We start from the raw sequence: 21,613 nt of genomic DNA on the forward strand, positions 1-21,613 counted from the left end.
AGGGGTGTTCTAGTAAGTACTAAAGATGCTTGCCATGAAGGGGTTGAATAATTTTGAGACTGCAGAAGTCATTAAAAGTTGCATTTTCAGTTGAATTTGAGGTAACCACTTGAAACATTTGTTTCTATTCAATTACTATTGTTTGATGCAAACAGCTGAAAGTCTGTAAATTTTGCCAATAAACCTGATTTGCAACGGGGGTTGAATAATTTCGATTACAACTGTATATTATCACCCTATTATATCAACTCTATTATATCAACCATAAGCACATATTCATTAATAAATGTGCATGTACAAACAAAGGGTAATTCAGATTGTATTACATGTAGACAGATGTGGAAATCAAGCAAATCACATTTTTTGAGCAAGGAGGAGATTCAAATATTTTACAAATATAAAAAATATATATTATTGTTATTGTTAAGTACATACTGTAAAAGGTAAACAAGTACTAAAGCAAAACTGGTTCAAAAGTAGATATTACTTGAAGTTAGATAAAATCAAGTTCAAATATGCTTATAAAATAGCTCTGAGAAAAGGTTGAGCATTATTTGTTAGCAAGTTTGCATAATTTGTTTTGAAATATATCTGTGATGAAATTCATAATTTTATAAAGTGCCTCTATCATGCTTTTTTTGAATATTACCTTTCATGCAGTGTGTAATGTAGCGGTCTGTGAATGTTAACGATCTGCAAAGTTATGAAGCCGAAAGTGCGTTACAGTGTGTACAATCGCTGAGCTTTAGGAAGCCTCCGGAGCTGAAGTTCAGATATGGTAATGGGCGTTTCGTTTCCGACACACGCTGTAAGCGGTAGAACAATCACAACAGACTGGGCCATTTGACCAATCAGAGCAGAGTAGGCTCTCAGAAAGGAGGGGTTTAGAGAGACTGAATCTTTGGACAAGTCATTTGAGAATCTTTGAAAAATGTTGTGATGTGCAATGTATATTATGAGAAAATGAAAGTGTTTTTTGACCTTTTATTCATGTAAACCTGCTGTAAGAGACCTTCAAAACTAAATTTAGAAATTATGAACCTTTTAAATAAAATAATAGGGGCACTTTAAGTATGTATGACCACACACAAACAAACACAAACTCGCAAAAAGTACCTCATGGGAGCATGGTAGATGTTCTCTGTAATCTTCTGATGGAGTTGACTGGCTTCTGTGCAATGAGAGAGCGAGAGAGCGAGAGAGAAAGAGTGAGAGAGAGAGAGTGAGTGAGTGAGTGAGTATGAGAGAGAGAGAGAGAGAGGAGAGAGAGAGAGAGAGAGAGAGAGAGAGAGAAAGAGAGAGAGATTAGGTTATACAAAGATAGGTTATACAGAGGCTAGTCAATGTTTACATACTGTATTCAGACAACGCAAATTAAAACCACAGAAAACACCTCAGGATTTCTTTGGTATTTGATGTTGATTTTACTACCTTTTCTAAAGAACCATGAAACCTAGGCTACATTTTTTAGATAACATCATGTGTTCTCTATCAGATATCAGCCCCACAGCACATGCTCTCTTTGGGTGTTTCTAAGCACTGAGGAGAACTCTATAAATAGGTTTTACAGGGCAAGGATGCAAAAAGTTAACAATGTGAGTTTAAAGGGTGAGGCTATTTAAGGTTGTCATTGTGAGTTTACAATTAATTTTGGCTTTGCATGTTACATGTTTATTCCTGAATAACTTCATCAGGTTAGACAGAGTTTTATTTTTATCAGACTAGGCTTGCACGATGAGGATTAGGAATGTTTGCTCAGAAATACCTCGGCAGGCCTCCAGTTGGCTTGTTAAGACTTTGCGGATCTCTGACACCCACGTGTTCTTCACATCCATGGAAGGGGCCTGACAGAGAATACAGAAACAGACATATGCTATGACAGTGGAAACCTTCCTGCTATGGGACAACAGTTCCCTCTCATGGTCAAGACATGGAAAAACAGGATGCCATTCGACAACAAAATAGATTAGATAAAACGATACGGCTGACTGGAATAGATATGAATTACCCAGAAGCGTTCACAACAGAACACAGCCACAACAGACATTGTTGTGAATATAATAATAATAATAGACTCACATTTGGTTAACAGTATTTTTTTATATTTTTTTTTACATAGGTCACAGACTACCCTGCTGAAAAATAAAAAGATTGAATTCTATGATGGTCCAGGCTGGTTTATGCTAGTTGGAGGTTGGAATCGTGCTGGTCTAGCTAGTGGACCAGCATAATCATGCTGTTCTCAAGCAAAACTGAGCTGATGGTGTAGCTGGTCCACCAGAACTCCCGCTACCCATGCTGGAGACCAGCAAACCAGCATCTCATACTGTTCCCAGCATGCAAATCATACATTTTCTCTGGATTTCTGGATTTTTCTGCAGGGTATTTGGACCCCACTGCATATACTCAAAAAAAACAATTCTGTGTCACAGCGTTCCTGTAACATTAGTCTGTACCTGAATGATGTAAACTTCCTCTCTGCCATTGTACCAGATTTCAAACTTCTTGATGTCTCCCTTTACATTTTCTGTGATTCCCACTGAGCTCATCTGAAAAAAATAAGAATAATTATTTTATTTATATATATATATATATATATATATTTTTTTTTTATATATATATATAGATATAGATATATACTGTATATACTCAGCAAAAAAGGAAACTTCCCTTTTAAGGATACTGTATTTTAAAGATAATTTCACAATTAAAAATATACTGTATAATTCATTTAATTTATTAATTACATTCAACAATTCAATAATTTATTCCAACATTTTTTACTTTTATTTATTTACTTATTATTATTTTTTTACCACTTTTCAAACTTGCTGGGTCGCCACTTGTAATGTAAAACCTGAGGCAAAACCACTTGAGAACAACTGATCTATCCAGAGGAATTTTTTAGTTTGCATTCGCATATAATGTAACCATTCAAAAGAAAACATTTGAAAAGGTCAAATATTTGCTCAAAAGTTAAAGGAGACGTTAGAGCAAATAGGAACACCTTAGAGCCAACAGGAACACCTTAGAGCCAATAGGAAGTTCCTACAAAACAGTAAGTTCAACGGCATAAGATGCCTTCATTGTAGATATGGCTCATTCTGTACAGCCAGAGGTAAACAATTTTGCTACTTTGAGATTTTTAGGCATTGTTAGCTCTGTTTTTCGATCTGACAGTCAGAGATGGTGTCTGTCCCACCTTTAATGAGTGCTTGAAACTGTAGGAAGGGGATTTCTCGTGACCATCAGACGTCTCCTCACGTTTCTTGCAGAACAAAAGGATTTTGTGGTAGAGGAAGAGATGTCTCTGCATGGGTTTGAAGCGTGCCAAGTCCTTCACTTTACTGTGACCTTTCTTATGGTCTGTCCAAACGTTAAACGAGCCCTGCATGAGCAGTTTGCCCAAATCATTCAGATTACCCTGAAAGACAAAAATCACACACCAGATTTACATTAGCACACACACAAAGCGACTTCATACACACAAAATAATGACCTTCACCATACTGTAGGTGCTCAACATGCAAACTGTTGAAATAAAAATAATATAATATGCAAAAACCTCAAAACCAGTGATGGCGATCTGATGCATGGAGTCATTGACCGATTTGATGATGTCCAGCATTGTGGCCAGAGCTTCTTCTAGCTCGGCGGTTCCCTCTGAGTTTTTACTGCACTTCAGCATCTCCTGTAAAATGAGCAGATTTAAAGAACAATAAAAGACAATTGAGAGGTCATCACCTCAATATACAAACAAACAACAATGTAATATAAAATTGAAAAACTTACCTTTAACATCAGTTGGTACTTGGTGATTCTCTGCACGGGCTTTAGCAGATACGCATCTAATGAAAGCTTGTGGTCCAACCTCTTCTGACACTCCTGCATAAAAAACAAACAAACCAACAAAAAAAATATAACACAAAAATGTTGTGTTCGGGCCATTTTGGATTTTTCATTTGTGGTGTTCCGGGTCAAAAATGACCCACCTACAAAAATAGCTTATAAATCTCTCATTATGCTGTATTATCCCCAAATATTGGATTCAATCCTTTTGTCAACTCGTTTTCTTTCAGTTAGGACAGGTTTTTGTATTTCTTTCTGGAACTACACATAAATAAACTACACACTGGATGGTGTGGAACTACACACTACGCACTGAGCTTCTGGAACTACACACCTGATGCCTCATTGATCTGAGCTTTTTGCACCTCAGTTTTTAAGTGAAAAAAGCTGTATTTGTGGATAATTTTGTCAATATTCAGTAAAATACTGGGGAAATTGCAATCATTTTTGACCGGGAACATCAAAGGTCATGAATGTTACAGGGTTTGAAAAGTGTTAAAAACTATCTTAACATCTAAAAGGGAACTAGTATTTTTTTTCTTCTAAGGAAGTAACATGGGTATTTTGATGGTCCCTTTTGAACGTGCTGTTGTTAAGTAACTTTGCAACTATATGTCAACTAACTTTCACTGGAGTATAAGTAGACAGTCTGCTTAATATCTGCAAACACTTTATTGTGCTGGTCCTCCAACAGACACTCTACTGACTATAAGTAATTTTGCAACTACATGTCAACATAATCTAACCCTAACCCTGCCAGTCTATTAATACTCTACTAATACTCAAATAAATGCAGCCTCGTCGGCATAAGAGACTTCTTTCAAAAACATAAAGACATTTTTTACAAAACCGTTATTCAAGACATTTCTAACAATAACAATGCAATTTCTTACCCAGTTACAGTTAAAATAAGAATTTTACCCCCTATGTACACTTTGTTAGGCGAAGCTGTATCCTATGGTGAAAAAAAAAACGTTTCCGTTGACATTGAAATCAGTAGTTTTACCATTAGCTTTAAGTCTGTGAGATGTTACAATTGTCTGTATTCTGAGGTGTTTTGTGTATTGTTTAAACTATAATAATCTAATTTTCTGGTGATACAGTAAGGAAGCGATCGCATTACTGACAGTTTGCAACGGTCGTGATATGACGTCACATTCTGCGGCATCTTTTTTAAAAGCATAAATTCAGTAATATATAACAAATAATTATATATCTAAATGTAAAAATATACAATCTACTCCAGTGATGGGTCGTTCATTTTGAACGAATCTTTTACTCAGTAATGAGTCGCCAGAGTGATTCGAAGTGCGTTCCAATCGACCGTAGTGGATGTAACAGAGGGCATTCCGCCGAGTGAGATTCGAATCCAAAGGGAGCGAACATGTTTAGTTCGAAGGGCACTGCGAACCATGCTGCGGACGGCATAGGGAATAATGGAACATCCATAGAGAGGTAAATGCGCACCGTGTCACCACCAGTCAGCACTTACGATGGTCGACTGGTGGACCTCTTTCATATGATTATGAATGGGTATAACAAAGTAAAAGTGTCGAGAAGCAGCTGAGACTGTCATTTTTTGTTTTTCTTTCTTTACCTCAGGAATGTATTATGAGGCAGCTACAATGCAATTATTATGACCATGGATTAAGAACATATTCACATGATTAACTAAATCAACATTCATTTTCATATTGCTTGCAGGCTCAAAGTATTCTGCAGTGCCCAAGGAGTTGTTCAAATAAAGATACACAACATTTTGGCTGTGTTGGATGAGGTATGTTATATTTAAGATATGCTTAAACACATGTAACTTGAAGAGAGAAGTGGTGATTAAAGGCCTGTGTGAATACCTCAAGGAGGACTGTAGGGCCTTTATCAAGGAGTGCTTGGTAAGATATGTGAATTTTTATGTTTATTTTTGGACAGTGGTAGGATGTACATCAGTGGTTTTCAAAAAAAAATTAAGAGTGACCCTCTTTTTTATTGACGTGACCCATATACACAACCACTAATTAAGATTTTATATATATACACAGTGGTGGCCAAAATTATGAGAATGGTAAGATTTTTTAAAGTTTTAAAAGAAGTCTCTTCTGCTCACCAAGGCTATCTTTTGATCCAAAATACCACAAAAATAGTAATCCACATATCCAGGATCCACATACTTTAAATTGTAATTTATTCCTGTGATCAAAGCTGAATTTTCAGCATCATTACTCCAGTCTTCAGTGTCACATGATCCTTCAGAAATCACTCTAATATGCCGATTTGCTGCTCAATAAACATTTATTATTTTCAATGTTGAAAGCAGTTGTGTACAATTTCTTTTGACGATTCTTTGATGAATAGAAAGTTCAAAATAATAGCATTTATCTGAAATAGAATAAACATAATATTAATAACATAACATAATAAATGTCTATACTGTCACTTTTGATCAATTTAATGCATCCTTTCGGAATAAAATTATTCATTTCTTTCCAAACAGTAGAAGATAATGTTATAAAAGCTTTTATGTGACACTGAAGACTGCAGTAATGATGCTGAAAATTCAGCTTTTCAAACACAGAAATAAATTGCATTTAAAAATATATATTGCATTTAAAAATTATATATAATATACATATTTCTGTTTGTAATGCAAGTTTAGTGGGATGTTTTGTTGTTTTGACCATTACACACACACTGTTTGTGTTTCTTGTGTTCTCCAATTTCAAGTACTGTGAGCAGGCTGAGAAAGCAAGCTGAGATGGTCCTAGGGATCTGTGTGGTCCATGCGGAGGGTGCACAACAACCACCAAAAGAAGTGTCAATTGTAATTCAGGGAGTAGAGGTACTCGAGGAAATTCAGACTGTGCTGTGCCTGTGTGCCATCACTTTGCTTATGGACATAATTTATTCTCTGGATCTGAGGTACCCATCCAACCTGCAGCATACTTTCGAGGTCTTTCAAAAACTGAATCTGGATGGACAAAGGCTAGCTGAAGATGTTTGAGTAGATCAGTTTTCAGTTTGTTTTTTTTTACATGATGTTTTGTCTGCATTTCTGTTATAACTGTTTATAGCATTATGAAATGAATAAACTGTTTGACTTGCTATTTGATTTGTTTGCTTTTTTGGTGTGCATACTGTAATGGCATATTTTTAATGTATGCAACAATGTAAAAGACATGCATGGAAGCAATTCTATGATCAGCACAATATAGTTAATTTTGTATATTTGCCATTCTGTTAGACCTATAGAAAAACACATTGGTCAGTATAAAACATAAGTTATATTTTACTTTGGAAAAATTACATTAGTTCAATGTAATACAGTTATTTTGACTTTAAAGGAAAATTACATTAGGTCAATGTAATACAGTTAAGTTTAATTTTCAAAATTTTTTAATTTGGTCAATGTAATACAGTTAAGTTTGATTTTGAGGAAAATTACATTAGGTCAATGTAATAAAGTTAAGTTTAATTAAAAAAAAATTACATTAGGTCAATGTAATACAGTTAAGTTTAATTTTCAAAAAAATTACATTAGGTCAATGTAATTGTGATAATTCAGATAGAAATAGTTTGATTACATCCGACAGACATGATTACAAACAGTTTTATTAATGTAGTAATTTTATGTGGAAATTTGCCACATGATTAATATACATTCAACTGATTCAAAAATTTTTTTGAGTGTAGGCATCACCTGAAAGAACATACTGTCCCCACACTGCCGCCACAGAGCCTCAGAGCGTGGCTTATTCTGACAATATTTCTCATAAATCTGTAACTCTTCCTTCTGTAAGACAGCAAATGACAAGCGTTAGGATCCCATTTCATACACTGTAATTGTACTGCATCTCCAACCACATCTCTATGATGTCACTCACCCGCTTCAAAAAGCATATCCCTACCAACTCTGGCTTTTCTGCAGAATTTTCCAACTCTTTAAGAAACGTCCTGTCAAAACATGATGGAAAAAATGAGTACAGACAAAAAATAAATGAGGTAATGGAACGAGAGCTCAACGGGTAGGGAAGGAAACCGTGAGATGGGTAAAAAACAAACAAAAAAACAGATCTGAATGATCTAAATCTAAATAGATATCTGAATGTACAGTGATGTGAGTCACCATTTACTCTCCCTCATGTTTTCTCTAAATGAATTAGACTTTCTCTTTCAATGAAAAGCAATGAGGGCAGAAAGTTCTCACTGCTCCAAATATCACAAAGCAGCACCATGAAATTAGTAGAGCTTCTGAAATGTGTCAAGTTCTGATTGGTTACCTTGGTTCATGTGTCATGTTCTTATTGGTTTATTGTGTTGTTTACTTTCAGATTTGTCTTAAGTATTTACTCTTTGTTTATAAATAGCCCTCATGTTTCCATTGTCTAGCTTTGTTCATGAAACTGATGTTTAGTGAGTTTTTTCATAAAAAAAAAAAAAAAATATGATATATATATATATATATATATATATACAGTATATATATATATATATATATATATATATATATATATATATATATAATATTTTTGTATTATTTTTGTATTAAATAACATTAAATAAAAAAAATTATAAAAAATTATTTAATTTTTTTTTTTTTATTAAAACGAAACAAAACAAAATAAAAAAATAAAAAAATTTGGTTACCATTCACTTTCATTGTATGGAAAAGAATAGCATTAACATTGTTTATTTTGCACAAAATAAAACCTTCAGAAAGGTGGGGAACGACACGTGGGTGAATAAATAATGACTATTATTATCCAATATTAACTGTTGTATGATTATTTAAGCAAAAGCTATATGCATTTTATCCCTGTCAAACAAAACAATACAGAACGTCCAATATCAACAACAAACACAAAAGCCTTCGTAGAAGTCAAACTTTTCATTACTGACATGATGACAGGCTTGTGTTTCAATGACAGTATAAGCACAAACCCAAGGTTACAGCTGGGAATGATGGGCGTCGTGTATCTCCACCTGATTGACGCAGTAGAAACAGGTGCTGGGGAAACGCATATGGGGAGGCACACAACACTGTTCGGGGGGGTTGGGGCTTTTATTGTTATTCCTGGACTTTGCTGAAACTCAATGCCATGTAGGAGACAATGAACTCTAGAAGAATAATTGCTAGCATGAGGCCAGCCCAACAATTGGCCAGGTAATCCCTATTGATTATTAGCAACAATGACTTTACAATCTGATATCACAAGCCCCACTCCCAACCCAGACACATTGTTGTTTCTCTTACACTTATTAAATACAACAAAAAAAAAGAAGAAAAAAAGTGACGGTTAAAACGACTTCCTTGTTTTGTGGAGTTTACAATTATCAATATAGGGAAATATATTGCTAGCCTGAGGTGTAGAGTGCTAACCTCAGGAAAATAAATTAACCTAACCAGTTGTCCTAAAAGCCATCCCAGGAATGTGGGAGCACATTGGGGGAGGGTCTGGCTCATGGAAAAGGGTGCTGGAAAATCCAGCTCAAGCTGTTTTCCGTGTTTTGGAAAATGGCAGCTGGTTTCGGTTCAAACTGGCAGATCATCTTGGACAAGCAACACACTAGCAACCTAACTGACCTGTTCTGACCAGCTGGAAATCCAATATCATGTCCTTACGTTGGACCTTCCAACATGGGTCAGAAAATCAGTTTCCTTACTTCTGGTGAAATTCATAGATTTCTGGCAGATTGCCGAAGAGAACCTCCTTCTTGTTTTCCAAAGACGGTGGTATCAAGTAGATCAGCTCGGGGTCATCCAGTGCAGCGGCATATCCCTGCAGGGCACAGACACACAAATAAACACAACCACCAAAGCAGTCACACATTTCACTTCCCCAAATGTTTCACATGCAACATTTACATTATTTGCATGCTTAGGTTCTTAAGCAAATGCTTTTTTATTGTTCTGAAAAATCACAAATACTAGGACTCAAATTATTTTCTGTGATTTGTATGAGATCTGTGAGAGATTGTCATTTATTAAGATTAAAAAAAAAAAATTAAGTGATTTATAAGAGGTCTGCTTGAGATAATTAAAACAAGCTAAAAGATTAAGTTTAATATTTTTAATAAATATAAAATCAAATTATATGAGGTCTGTGTGAAAGCTTGAATATGTATGCATTTAAATAATAGGGTAGGCTAAATACAGATGACTTTATTATTAAGTTTTATTTCTGTTTAAAAGTTGGGGTTGTTTTTTTTAAAGAAGTATCTCATGCATCAGCATTACTTCAGTGTCACATGATCCACGAGAAATCATTCTAATTTTCTGCTCATTTCTTATTATTATCAATGCTGAAAACTGTTGTGCTGCTTAATATTCTTGTGGAAGCCATGATGCTTTTTTGCAGGATTTTTTGATGAACAGAAAGTTCCAAATAACACTATTTATTTGAAATAGAAATATTTTGTTAATACCTTTAATAGGATCAGTTCCTATTTCCTTTCTTATTTTCACATGCATGTACCTCTATGATGCTCTGCAGCTCTTCCACGTACAGCCTCTCCGTCTCAATCAATTCATTCATTATGTGACTGTTAAGAAAGATGAAAAATACGTCAGTATTCGGTCATACAAAGGTCAGAACATCGGTGTGACGAGAGATTTTTTATGGAAGCTAAACTATGAACAGGGCTCTCAGAAAAGGAAGATTGGTAAAATAATTGTTTTCATAGCAGAAAATAAAGATAAAGGCTGTTCCACTTAAACCGTTTGGTATTTTGCATTGACACGTCAAATCTACCACTAACAAAAAAAAGGCAGTCAACGCTATTGCTCATCTAGTTTGTTTTCTATACTCTAAAATCAACTGTTGACACATTTTGTTAAAATGCTTGGTGCTATAAATGACCCAGGTTTCAGATTTCATTTTGCCTCAACTAGTTCTCCTCTAACACAGACCAAGGCCAATGAATCACATTTATTGTGCTGAGGTGCAGCCTTGCTTATGTGAATCAGATGACCCAAATTCAATGTTTCTGTCAGAGATGACTCTCTTTTCACAGTTTGTTCATATGATAAAGTTAGCCAATGTTTAAAAAGAGGCATGTGCTTTCCCCCTCCCACCCATCAGGAAACTCCTGCTCAAATGCTCTAGTAGTAGCTACACACTTCTGCTTTCAATACCGCTGTAACAATACGACCAGGCTGGTCGAAGTCCAGGGCTTTAAAACAATTACGACTTTTGCATATTTGCTACATCATGAATGGGGCACGCTCTCAATGGTAAGTCGTATATTTTGAGTTCATTATAGAGTTTCTGCCTAGAGTTCTTCCAGAAAACAGTTAAAAGATTTAACTTCTAGAAGCCAAAATGTTTTTTCCATTGCTATGTCAAGCCTTAGAGACCTCATGCTAAATTTACACTGTAACTGTGGAGTTTGAGTATTGAGTTTAATATACGGGAAAACGAATGAGAGCGCCAAGCCCTTTTAAACATGCTGTCCGCCTCATACGGCATGATTATTATCTATTAAAATTAATCTATGCATGAGGTGTTTTTCCAAGGAGTCTCTTTGGGAGTATCTCGATTATTTTTTAGTGACATTTAACCTATAAGAAAAATTCAAATAATGCTAATGTTAAATTCCAGAAATACTTTTACAGACTGTGATCACTAGGCAAGACTTTTTTTAAGATGAGTAAACGTTGACAAAAGTATTAAATAGAGAACTTGAACAGGCCGTGAAGATTAAAAGGCATAAAAGCACAATACAGTGTTGAAACGATTGAATGAATTCACATGTGACAATGAGAAGGCGGTGACCATTAGAGGTAACCGGTATATATAATCATTTATATATAAAAAAGCAGAAATGTGTTGAATGAGTAATCTTTCTCTATGTATGACTTTACTGTTGTAATCCTTGATTGCGCAAAAAGAGCTGTAATGCATTTTTAGGCAAGTTTGGATCAAAATGAAAGGAAAAAAACCATGTAGACTGTTGTTAAGGTAAATAATTGCCTTAGTCGGCTGGTGTGAGCAGGCGATCCAGTTTGACAGGCGATCCCTGCTGCTCCAGGCTCGCAAAAGTTTTGGGTGTGACATTATGAGTTTCATTGTTGCCGTGTCGTGCCTTTGAGTAGATTTGCTGCTGTAATGATCTTTTCGTGGTCGTGAATGTTTTGTACAGCACTCAGCAGATCAGCACGTTCGGTGGCTTAAAGCCTTCTTTTATTCAACGTTGCGCTGAGTCGACGATTGCTTTCATTCACAAGATCGATTCGGCGAGTCCCCTCAAGGTTTTGAATAAAGCTCTCGCAACAAATGGTGTAAACAGAAAGCATTTGTTAGAGAGGAATGTTGTTTTGAAAGCAAATAGGTGGAATGACGATTTTAAAAGAAAAAATTGGCAAAACATCTATTGAAAAAGTGATAAAATATTCAGTAACACTTTGCAATAAAGCCTGACATGAACTAACAGTGCAATACATTTGTTACAGTATCTATTTTTTTTGTGTTAATGTTAGTTAATAAAAATACTGCCGTTCATAGTTAGTTCACAATGCATTAACTAATGTTAACAAATACAACTTTTGATTTTAATAATGTACAAGTAAACATTGATATTAACATTAACTAAGATCAATAAATGCTGTTGAAGTATTGTTCATTCTTAGTTCAAAAGTAGTTTAACTAATAAAACCTTATTGTAAAGTGTTAACAAATATTTTAGTAGTATTTCTACACAACCATTCAAAAGTATGGGGTCTGTACGATTTTTTATATTAATCATTTTATTCAGCTAGGACATATTTAAATTGATCTAACTGATAATAAAGACTTAATTTAGTACAACATATTTCTATTTCAAATAAATTATGTTCTTTTGAACTTTCTATTTATCAAAGAGTCACAGTTTTCACAAAAATATTAAGTAGTAAACTGTTAATAATAATAATAAGAAGAAGAAGAATACTGGAGTAATGATGCTGAAAATTCAGCTTTGCATCACAGGAATAAATTATATTTTCAAATATATTCAAATAGAAAACAGTTATTTTAAATTGTAATAATATTTAAAATATATAAACAAACAAACAAATAAGTGAGAATCTAAGAGACTTCTTTCAAAAACATAAAAATATCTTACCGACCCCAAACTTTCTGAATGGTCGGGAAGTAGTTTAAATATTATAAAATGTGTATTAATTTATTGTAAATGAACTATTTACATATTATTATTATTATTTTATTATTAATCCAATTAAAAAATGCCAGATAATCTACTCAAATTCTATGCAGACAACCAAGAGGCAGTTCAATGAAGTTATTATTATACATTTTATTTATAGGCGCCTTTCATGGCACTCAAGGACACCTTACAAAATCCATAAAAACAATGACATTAAACAATAAAACCAGTACAGCAACAAACATTAAATCACATAAAAGCCTGCCTAAACAGATACGGTTTAAGACGATATTTAAAGACTGAAAGACTAGAACTGTTGCGAACTTCTACAGGAAGTGAGTTCTATAAATGGAGAGCCGTATAACCAAAATGGTTAACTTAAATGGTTAGAGTGTGTGTAAGAACAAGTGTAAGTGCAGAAGCCGATCTTAAATCGTAGCCGAAGGAGTATGTATATGAACAAAATCTAGAAGATATGAAAGAGCCAAGTTGCTAAGTGCTTTGTAAGTTAAAGTTACATGGAATTTAACTGAGAGCCAATGCATATTTTGTAAAACGGGAGAAATATGTTCAGAAATGGAAGTTTTGGTAATAACTCGAGCTTCTGCATTTTGTACCAAGTGTAATTTATGAAGAGATTTGGAAGGAAGCCCGTAAAACAAAGCAATATTTGTGATTTGTTACAAGAGCATGCACAAGTGTAGCAGTACTCTTGAGTTAAAGGACAGGACGCAGACGATTTATATTCCTGATATGAAAGAATGTTAATAAGAGCTTCAAAAGACAGAGTTCTGTCAAGAATGACACTCAAACTCGAAGTTGTCTGCATAGCTACAATAAAGGTTTACAGTAGCTTACTGTAAATCATAAGTATATGCAATCCCTGCATTCTTTTGAAATAATCATTCTTCTTTCTTTACAGAACACAAATGCGGCATTAATGCAACACAGTGGATTGTCTTCACTTCGAAAGCAAATAACGGCAGACATTTTTTGTAAGAAGAAGTGTAAGAAAAAAAGATGTTCGGGGTTAATGCTTCTGGTTGGCCAACACACCTGCAGTGAGATGACTATGATGGAACTCAGGCAAACTCATAGCTGGAAAATCATTGAAAGAAGTACATCTGGATTGCATTATTGGACTTGACGAGACAGGGTTTTGAGAGTGTGCGCAGCTTTAGCAGAATGTTCATAAATTGCAGAAGGGTGAGAAAATGGCATTTTCTACGGCTCGTCTCGATGTGCTGTGTCATGTCAGTCCTCATGGTTTGCTGGGAACACGTGGACCACCATGTCATGAGCCACGTGAAGTCGTACTCCTACCGCTACCTGATCAACAGCTACGGCTTCATCAACAAGAGCCTCAGCGTCAGCCCGGAGGAAGCCGCCAGGTTTGGAAGTTTCCCATATTTGCTAAACAACAAGGACATTTGTAAGGACAAAGACGTGCTGCTCCTCCTCTTCGTGAAGTCCTCCCCGGGAAACTTCAAGAGACGGCAGGCCATCCGGTCCACTTGGGGAGATGAGTCCTACGTAAGTCGGGAGCTGGGTGTTATCGTGAAGGTGGTGTTCGCTATGGGAGCTAACCGAGACATGCTCACTAATAAGTCGCTGCTGGAAGATTTAAGGAAGGAACATGTGAACCATGGTGACCTGGTTCAGCAGGATTTCCTTGACACATTCCACAACCTCACTGTGAAACTGCTGCTTCAGTTCCACTGGACCCACGAGAACTGCGCCCATGCCCGCTTCCTCATGACCGCGGACGACGACGTCTTCATTCACGTGCCAAATCTGGTGCGCTACCTTCAGGACCTCAGAAGACGGAACGTGCGCAATCTCTGGGTCGGGCATGTGCACAGGGGGGCTCCTCCCATTCGCCGCAGGGACAGTAAGTACTACATGCCTTTTGACATGTACCAGTGGTCCTCCTACCCAGATTACACCGCCGGGGCAGGGTACGTGGTGTCTGGCGACGTGGCAGCCAAAATCTATCAGGCCATGCTGTCTCTTAACGCCTCCATGCACATCGATGATGTCTTCATGGGCGTATGTGCCATTGCAGCCGGCGTCTCGCCTCAGGAACATGTTTACTTCTCGGGGGAGGGGAAAACGCCCTATCACCCGTGCATCTATGAAAAAATGATCACTTCTCATGGACACGAGGACGATATCAGGTATCTGTGGAAGGTTGCGACCTCACCACAGGTAGAAGGTATTTCGTCTGGATTGGTGGGGAAACTGTATTGTACAGCTGTGAAAATGATGCTGCTTTGTAAGCCGTACTTTACAAACACGTATTCGTGCATGGGAGCATTTACATAACGCGCGCTGTGAGATGAAGTCCGAGCAGTATTTCTTTTTTTTCTTTTTTTTTTGTTGCTGTTTACTTTTGCTTTAAATGTTATATTGTGACATTTCCTAATAAAGATAAATGCTATGCGCCCTAAGCATATGTTTAGCACTATTGCTATTATGTTTAGTAGTTTTTTTGCTTTTTTTGTACAATGTAACAATCCCATATTGAAAGTGCAGGAATGGGATAGAACATGAACATGAACCTCACAAAACCTGTCAAGCTCATATTTAATTCTTTTGAAGATTATTTATTCTTTTTTTAATAAATAAAACATTAAAATAAATTATTATTTTTTTAAAACCATTAATATTTTCCACACAAATTGCCATAGTTAAAAAAAGAGAAAGTTCTCACACCTCTGTAATGTATGGAAGCTTGTTTCCGCCATAGAATAAAACATTTTAAAAGATAATTGCGACTTTTTATCTCATAATTGCGAGTTTACATACACTTAACACTTACATAAGAGTTTACATGAGATGAGAAATAAAGTCAGTGGGAGACGAGTTATAAAGTCAGAATTGCTAGATAAACTCACATTTGTGTGCTATAAAAATACTTTTTTCCTCAGAATTGCGAGTTTATATCATGCAATTCTGACTTTATAACACACATTTGCGATTTTACATCACTAACTCGCAATTCCAACTTTATATCACAAGATATTTTTTATTCTGTGGCGGAAACAAGCTTCCACAGTAATGTGAGATAAATTATGATATATTATTTAAGCAGTGTTTATAGTTCATGGTAACAAAAAAAAGTAATTTTGTAATTTTTTTAAAACGCATAATTTTTTTAAATCAATTATAAAAAATACTAAGATTTACTGAGAATAAGAATGACAAAAAATGAGAAAACTAGAATAGAATAAAATTAATAATAAAATTAAATGAAAATATTAATACCAAAAAACATTATTAATATTTAATTAACATTTTCTGTTTATCATCATTCAAATCATTTCAAAAGGCAAAAAAAAAAAAAAAAAAAAAAAAGGTATGGTGCTAATATGGCCGTTTCCCTTATTTTGGTAGGGTGAAATAGACTTGGACGTTTTTGTGAGATCTAGCTGTGCTGTTTCAGTTTCTTTGTATTGCAGAATTGATAATGGGAGACAAGATAATGTGATAAGACTGTGAGATAATTTTCACTATGGCATGTAATTATAGAACTAGACTAATGTCTTTATTTTTTATGGAAATAAAAACTTTTATGTCTTCACATCTTTTATGTCGAAATTGTCATATGCTTCTGCTTAAAGCTTTTAAACAGCAAGAGGGCATTTTAATGAGCAGATTATAATAAAATGTTGATACTGGTAAAAGTTAATGTTATATTTTGCTTCAATAAAACAAAGTTTTGCATATTGACATTATCATGACAATTTACCCTAAATTCTCATCATGTGCAAAATAATTCTTGACACTGTAAATGTGAAATTACTGTATTACAGAATATAAGGAGAATCTCCATTGAGAATAATAAGAATTGTAAATAAGTTGTTGCTATAAAAAGAATGAGATGCTTCAATATGCTTTAGTCTTTGCACAAATAATGCCAAAAATGTAGATGCTTGCTGCTTGTTTAAATTACTTAATTATAATGAGCTAAAGAAACAAAATTACTGAACATTCGTCACAACTTTGTTTCAAAAATCGAAGTTAACAACTCTTTCCCTGCCAGCATTTTTATTTTTTTAGTTGCGAGCCAGCACCAGCAATTTTGATCATTTTCACAAAACTTTCATGGACCACATAATATTTTGTTGTATGAATATCTGAACATTAGGGGTGTCGAAATTGAAAAGCACGACCTGCTGAAGACACGTGCTGTGTGCGCTCATGTCACACACAAAAACACAAATCATCCACCCACCCCAATAATTTTCTCTGATTTAAGTATCCGCATTCCGCACCAGATGGTCAAATTGCAATTATTATGTGTTGTTACACGTGATTATAAATGGATGATCGCAGAGGTGGACAGTAACAAAGTTAATTTACTTGAGTACTGTACTTAAGTATACTTTTTGAGTATCTGTACTTTACTTGAGTATTATTTCCTCTGGAAACTTTTTACTTAAACTTCACTACATTTGAAAGACGAATATCGTACTTTTTACTCCACTACATTTCTGTCAAGGTCCTTGAGTAGAAAGTAGTAACATTAGTCAGTGGTTGCATTTTGGTTGGAAATGAAAGTCGGGTTGACGTCAGAAACCGACGTTGGATTTTGGTTGGAACGTTTGTCCAACATTGGAGATTAACGTCAATCTGATGTTGGATTCTGACATCAACCTGATTTTCATTTTCAGCGTTGGGTTTGGTCTTCTAAATTCAAATTTTGTCATTGTTTTGGAGCACACTAGCTTATAGATAACAGTAAGGCTAACACATTCATACTAAAAGCCAAAAAAACTTTAAATAGGGCACTATTTGAGGGAACAGTCATTTGGGTGTCCGAAACCAATGAATCTCACATTCAGTTCCGCTACTGGAACTGTGTTCTAGAAATAAATGTGATATTGATATGAGGGTAGGCAGGCGGGCATAGATTCAGAGGCATAAGGTATTACATACAACAATAATAAAACAATGCATTGACATTTACTTTTTACTTACTTAAGTACTTTTAAAAACAAGTACTTCTGTACTTTTACTTAAGTAAAAATCGGTCTTTACAACTTTTACTTGTAACGGAGTAATATTTCACCAGTAGTATCTGTACTTTCACTAAAGTAAGGAAGTTGTGTACTTTGTCCACCTCTGGCACCTTCAACAGCGGACTTGGCGACGGTTGATGCGCACATCTTTAATGGTAACATAATACACTGATTAATGAGCGCTGCTTTTAAATGAACATTTCTTTAAAACAAAATTTATTTGACAGATTTTCCTTTTCTTAATGGCATTAACAAGCTTTACTCCCTTGAAACTTAAACTGGAATGTCACTGTTTCTGTCACTGCGACTTCCCAAACAGGTGAGCACACGCACACACACGCGCGCACACATCACTTTTGAAGTAAAATTGAAAATTGAGGATGCAGTGCATCGTGATATCGAATTGAACTGAATCGATGACATGATAATCGTAATCGAACCGAACCGAACCGTGAGACCACCCCTTCACGGTTCACACCCCTACTGAACATGCAATAAATCAAAAGAAAGAACAGAGCCTGTGCTTTTAAACAAAACAAAACAAAATCATGCATTCTTATTTTAACACTTGAATGTGGGTAAATTTCATTTTAAAAAAGCAACATTTTGAACAAAAAGCTGAGAAAATTGTGTATTTGTCGAAGACTACATACGGATCGGATTCAGAACATTGGTCAAAACATAGACTGGGTAAATTGAGTCCAGCTTGCACAGTCCTGTATCTCTTCCTAGGACAACTTTTTATTTGGTAATGTTAGGCAGTTTTGATTTATTTGCTGTTTGATGATCGCATTAGCTTAAGTACGTGTTTCTGTTCCTTCTTCGCTGGTTTTTGGATCAGGAGATTTGGTACTCTTTCAGAAGATGTGTAATTGCGCCCCTTATTGTATAATAGTGAATACATGGAATACATGAAAGAGTTAATCCATTTGTGCTGAGACTTGATGAATAATTTTTGTTGCATTAAAAGTTGTGAGTCATTTATTGTGGCTATTTCTGTGACCTCATGTGATTGACAGGTTGTACCGCCCTCGCGCCGAAAACACATCATCAGAGAAGAGATGTCGCTGGAATAGGGAAGGGAAAGTTATTTTCATTAAAGATTAAGGGGGAACATTAATTTTAAAAAAAGAATGGTGCACTGATAAATCATTTATAATATTCTGTAAAAAAGAATAGGAATTTTTGATTTCATGGTGACTTTAAAGCTGGATGAAGACAGTAATTGTTGAAATTAGGTGTTATTTTTTCATATTTGAGTAAAGCAAAATACCTGTTAGTGTTTAATGTTCAGTTAAGTTTGAACGTTATGTTAACGTTTTTTAAGGTATTATGCTGCTACTATTATATTGTATGTTGCTTAGCTCAATGAGAAGCAGCTGTACTAATGTCAGTAACAAGTCATTTCTTCTTTGTTCAATGCACTTGCATGCTGTGTGTCAAGAGTGTGTTTTGTTGCATTGTGTTTGTTCCTGTCTTGACCTAGTTTCTATTCTGTGTCAGTTTCAATCAGTTCACCTGTTGATCGTTAATTAACTCACTAGTTCCCTCATTTTGTTCTGGTATAAGTACTCCCTGTTTTGTTCAGTTCACTGTCCTGTCTCATAATTGTTTAGAGGTTGTTTCATGTATTTTCCTATTACTGATTAATTCTGTTCTAACTATTTCCTGGAATTCTCCTTCATCATGCGCTTCCTTGCAACAGGCAACTATGCCACTAAAGGAACTCATTGACATGTACAACATAACCACATAACCAAATGTAGAACAATAACCACTAATATCTGTCTTTTTGATGACGTTGTAGTTTACTCAAAACACAGACTTAAATATACTGGGCATATATAAATAAAAATGCCATGCATTTTAGGTTGTCAGTATTTGCAGCGTGTTTCTGTATTTGGTTGCATTATGACTATTTGCAGTGTGTTTCTGTATTTAGTTGCGTTGTGAGTATTTGCAGCGCGTTTCTGTATTTGGTTGCATTGTGACTATTTGCAGTGTGTTTCTGTATTTGGTTGCATTGTGAGTATTTGCATCACGTTTCTGTATTTGGTTGGGTTGTGAGTATTTGCATCACGTGTCCGTATTTGGTTGGGTTGTGAGTATTTGCAGCGCGTTTCTGTATTTGGTTGCGTTGTGAGTATTTGCAGTGTGTTTCTGTATTTGGTTGCGTTGTGAGTATTTGCAGCGCGTTTCTGTATTTGGTTGCATTGTGACTATTTGCAGTGTGTTTCTGTATTTGGTTGCGTTGTGAGTATTTGCATCACGTTTCTGTATTTGGTTGGGTTGTGAGTATTTGCATCACGTTTCTGTATTTGGTTGGGTTGTGAGTATTTGCAGCGCGTTTCTGTATTTGGTTGCATTGTGACTATTTGCAGTGTGTTTCTGTATTTGGTTGGGTTGTGAGTATTTGCAGTGCGTTTCTGTATTGGTTGCGTTGTGAGTATTTGCATCACGTTTCTGTATTTGGTTGGGTTGTGAGTATTTGCATAGCATTTCTGTATTTTGTGTTGTGAGTAATTATGGCACATGTGTTGTCAAAAGATGTTGTTTTTTTTTTTTTTTTTAGTGTTTTTTTTCTATTTGCATGTGTTTTCTTCAGTTGTAGCACATTGAGCTCTCTCGGCCACCATACTTAACCCGAATTACTACGGTACGCCTATAAAAAGTGTTTATATTCGGACTATTTTAGACCGAACGGGATGACAACCATTGCGGAGTAGCCCTGTACCTAAGTGACCCATCATATTTATTAACTGCCAGAGTGCCAGAGTGTTGATTTTACAGACATCAGTATGCACTGTGTTGCATCAGATACCAGCATAGAGACTGCCAATTTGCGGTTTTGCTAAAAAAAAAACACTGTCTGTGTGTCCTCACACCTCACCCCTAAACTCACACCTTTTTGCAAGGCGAAAGTGCCTGAACTGACTAGTTTTCACAACTCAAAAAGGATTCACCAATAACAACACACTGCAAAAAGTTGCTGTAAGTGTCAAAATGAAATGTAAAAAGCAGAAGCAGCAGCAAGCCTGGAAGAAAAACACAAATTATAAATTCTGTAGTGAAATTAGAAACTGTAGTCATGGTAGTGCAAAATACAAAAGAGACCGTGTCACAGATGTAGTGAAGAAGATCCGTGTTTGAAAACCATTATGAGACCCAACAGGGACAGGTTTGTTGACCTGTTTGGCGTGAACAATGCCGAACAATGGGGCCCAAGGACCAGGATTTAAAACTACTGAGGTATAAGATGCTATCTAACAAACTAGTTAATCCTGTATATTCAGATATGGCATCACATGTGAGATTAATGCGTGTCATCAGAAAGATAGATAGATTTAGAACAAGTAAAACACAATGGGCCACTATCAGAAAGATGAGTGTTGTTTAATGTGTCATCCATATGCACTTTTATGTCCAAGTTGTGACATCAAAAGTGTTCAAACATTAGTCAACATGATTACCAAGGAGAAAAGTGTGTCAATGAAGTGCTTGATATGAAACATCAAGCTCGTGTAAAAAAATAAATAAAGCCAAATAAAGGTAAATATTACTTTGGAATAGTCTATTTTTTTATTGTGCATAGTTTTTAATCA

At 35.4% G+C, this 21,613-nt stretch overlaps 2 protein-coding genes across 7 annotated transcripts in view; one reads left to right on the top strand and one right to left on the bottom strand.

The window, feature by feature from the left end:
• Positions 1–21,613, bottom strand: part of mcf2l2 (MCF.2 cell line derived transforming sequence-like 2) — a 76,673-nt gene that overhangs the window by 16,196 nt on the left and 38,864 nt on the right. For all 6 annotated transcript variants that reach the window (XM_084100580.1, XM_084100579.1, XM_084100582.1 and 3 more), the window contains 10 exons: positions 10,320–10,386; positions 9,508–9,623; positions 7,728–7,797; positions 7,544–7,636; positions 3,793–3,885; positions 3,566–3,691; positions 3,203–3,424; positions 2,457–2,549; positions 1,766–1,844; positions 1,117–1,171 (listed from right to left, as the gene is read on the bottom strand). In XM_084100580.1, coding sequence (XP_083956706.1) covers positions 1,117–1,171; positions 1,766–1,844; positions 2,457–2,549; positions 3,203–3,424; positions 3,566–3,691; positions 3,793–3,885; positions 7,544–7,636; positions 7,728–7,797; positions 9,508–9,623; positions 10,320–10,386 — 1,014 coding nt within the window. The remainder of the gene's footprint in view (positions 1–1,116; positions 1,172–1,765; positions 1,845–2,456; positions 2,550–3,202; positions 3,425–3,565; positions 3,692–3,792; positions 3,886–7,543; positions 7,637–7,727; positions 7,798–9,507; positions 9,624–10,319; positions 10,387–21,613) is intronic.
• b3gnt5a (UDP-GlcNAc:betaGal beta-1,3-N-acetylglucosaminyltransferase 5a) lies at positions 10,924–16,724 on the top strand. The gene is made up of 2 exons (XM_084100607.1): positions 10,924–11,077; positions 13,910–16,724. Exon 2 carries the CDS (start codon positions 14,173–14,175, stop codon positions 15,310–15,312), a length of 1,140 nt encoding a protein of 379 aa, XP_083956733.1. The 5' UTR covers positions 10,924–11,077; positions 13,910–14,172; the 3' UTR covers positions 15,313–16,724.

Source organism: Abramis brama, assembly GCF_963993115.1.
Source record: "Abramis brama genome assembly, chromosome: 23".
NCBI lineage: Eukaryota > Metazoa > Chordata > Actinopteri > Cypriniformes > Leuciscidae > Abramis > Abramis brama.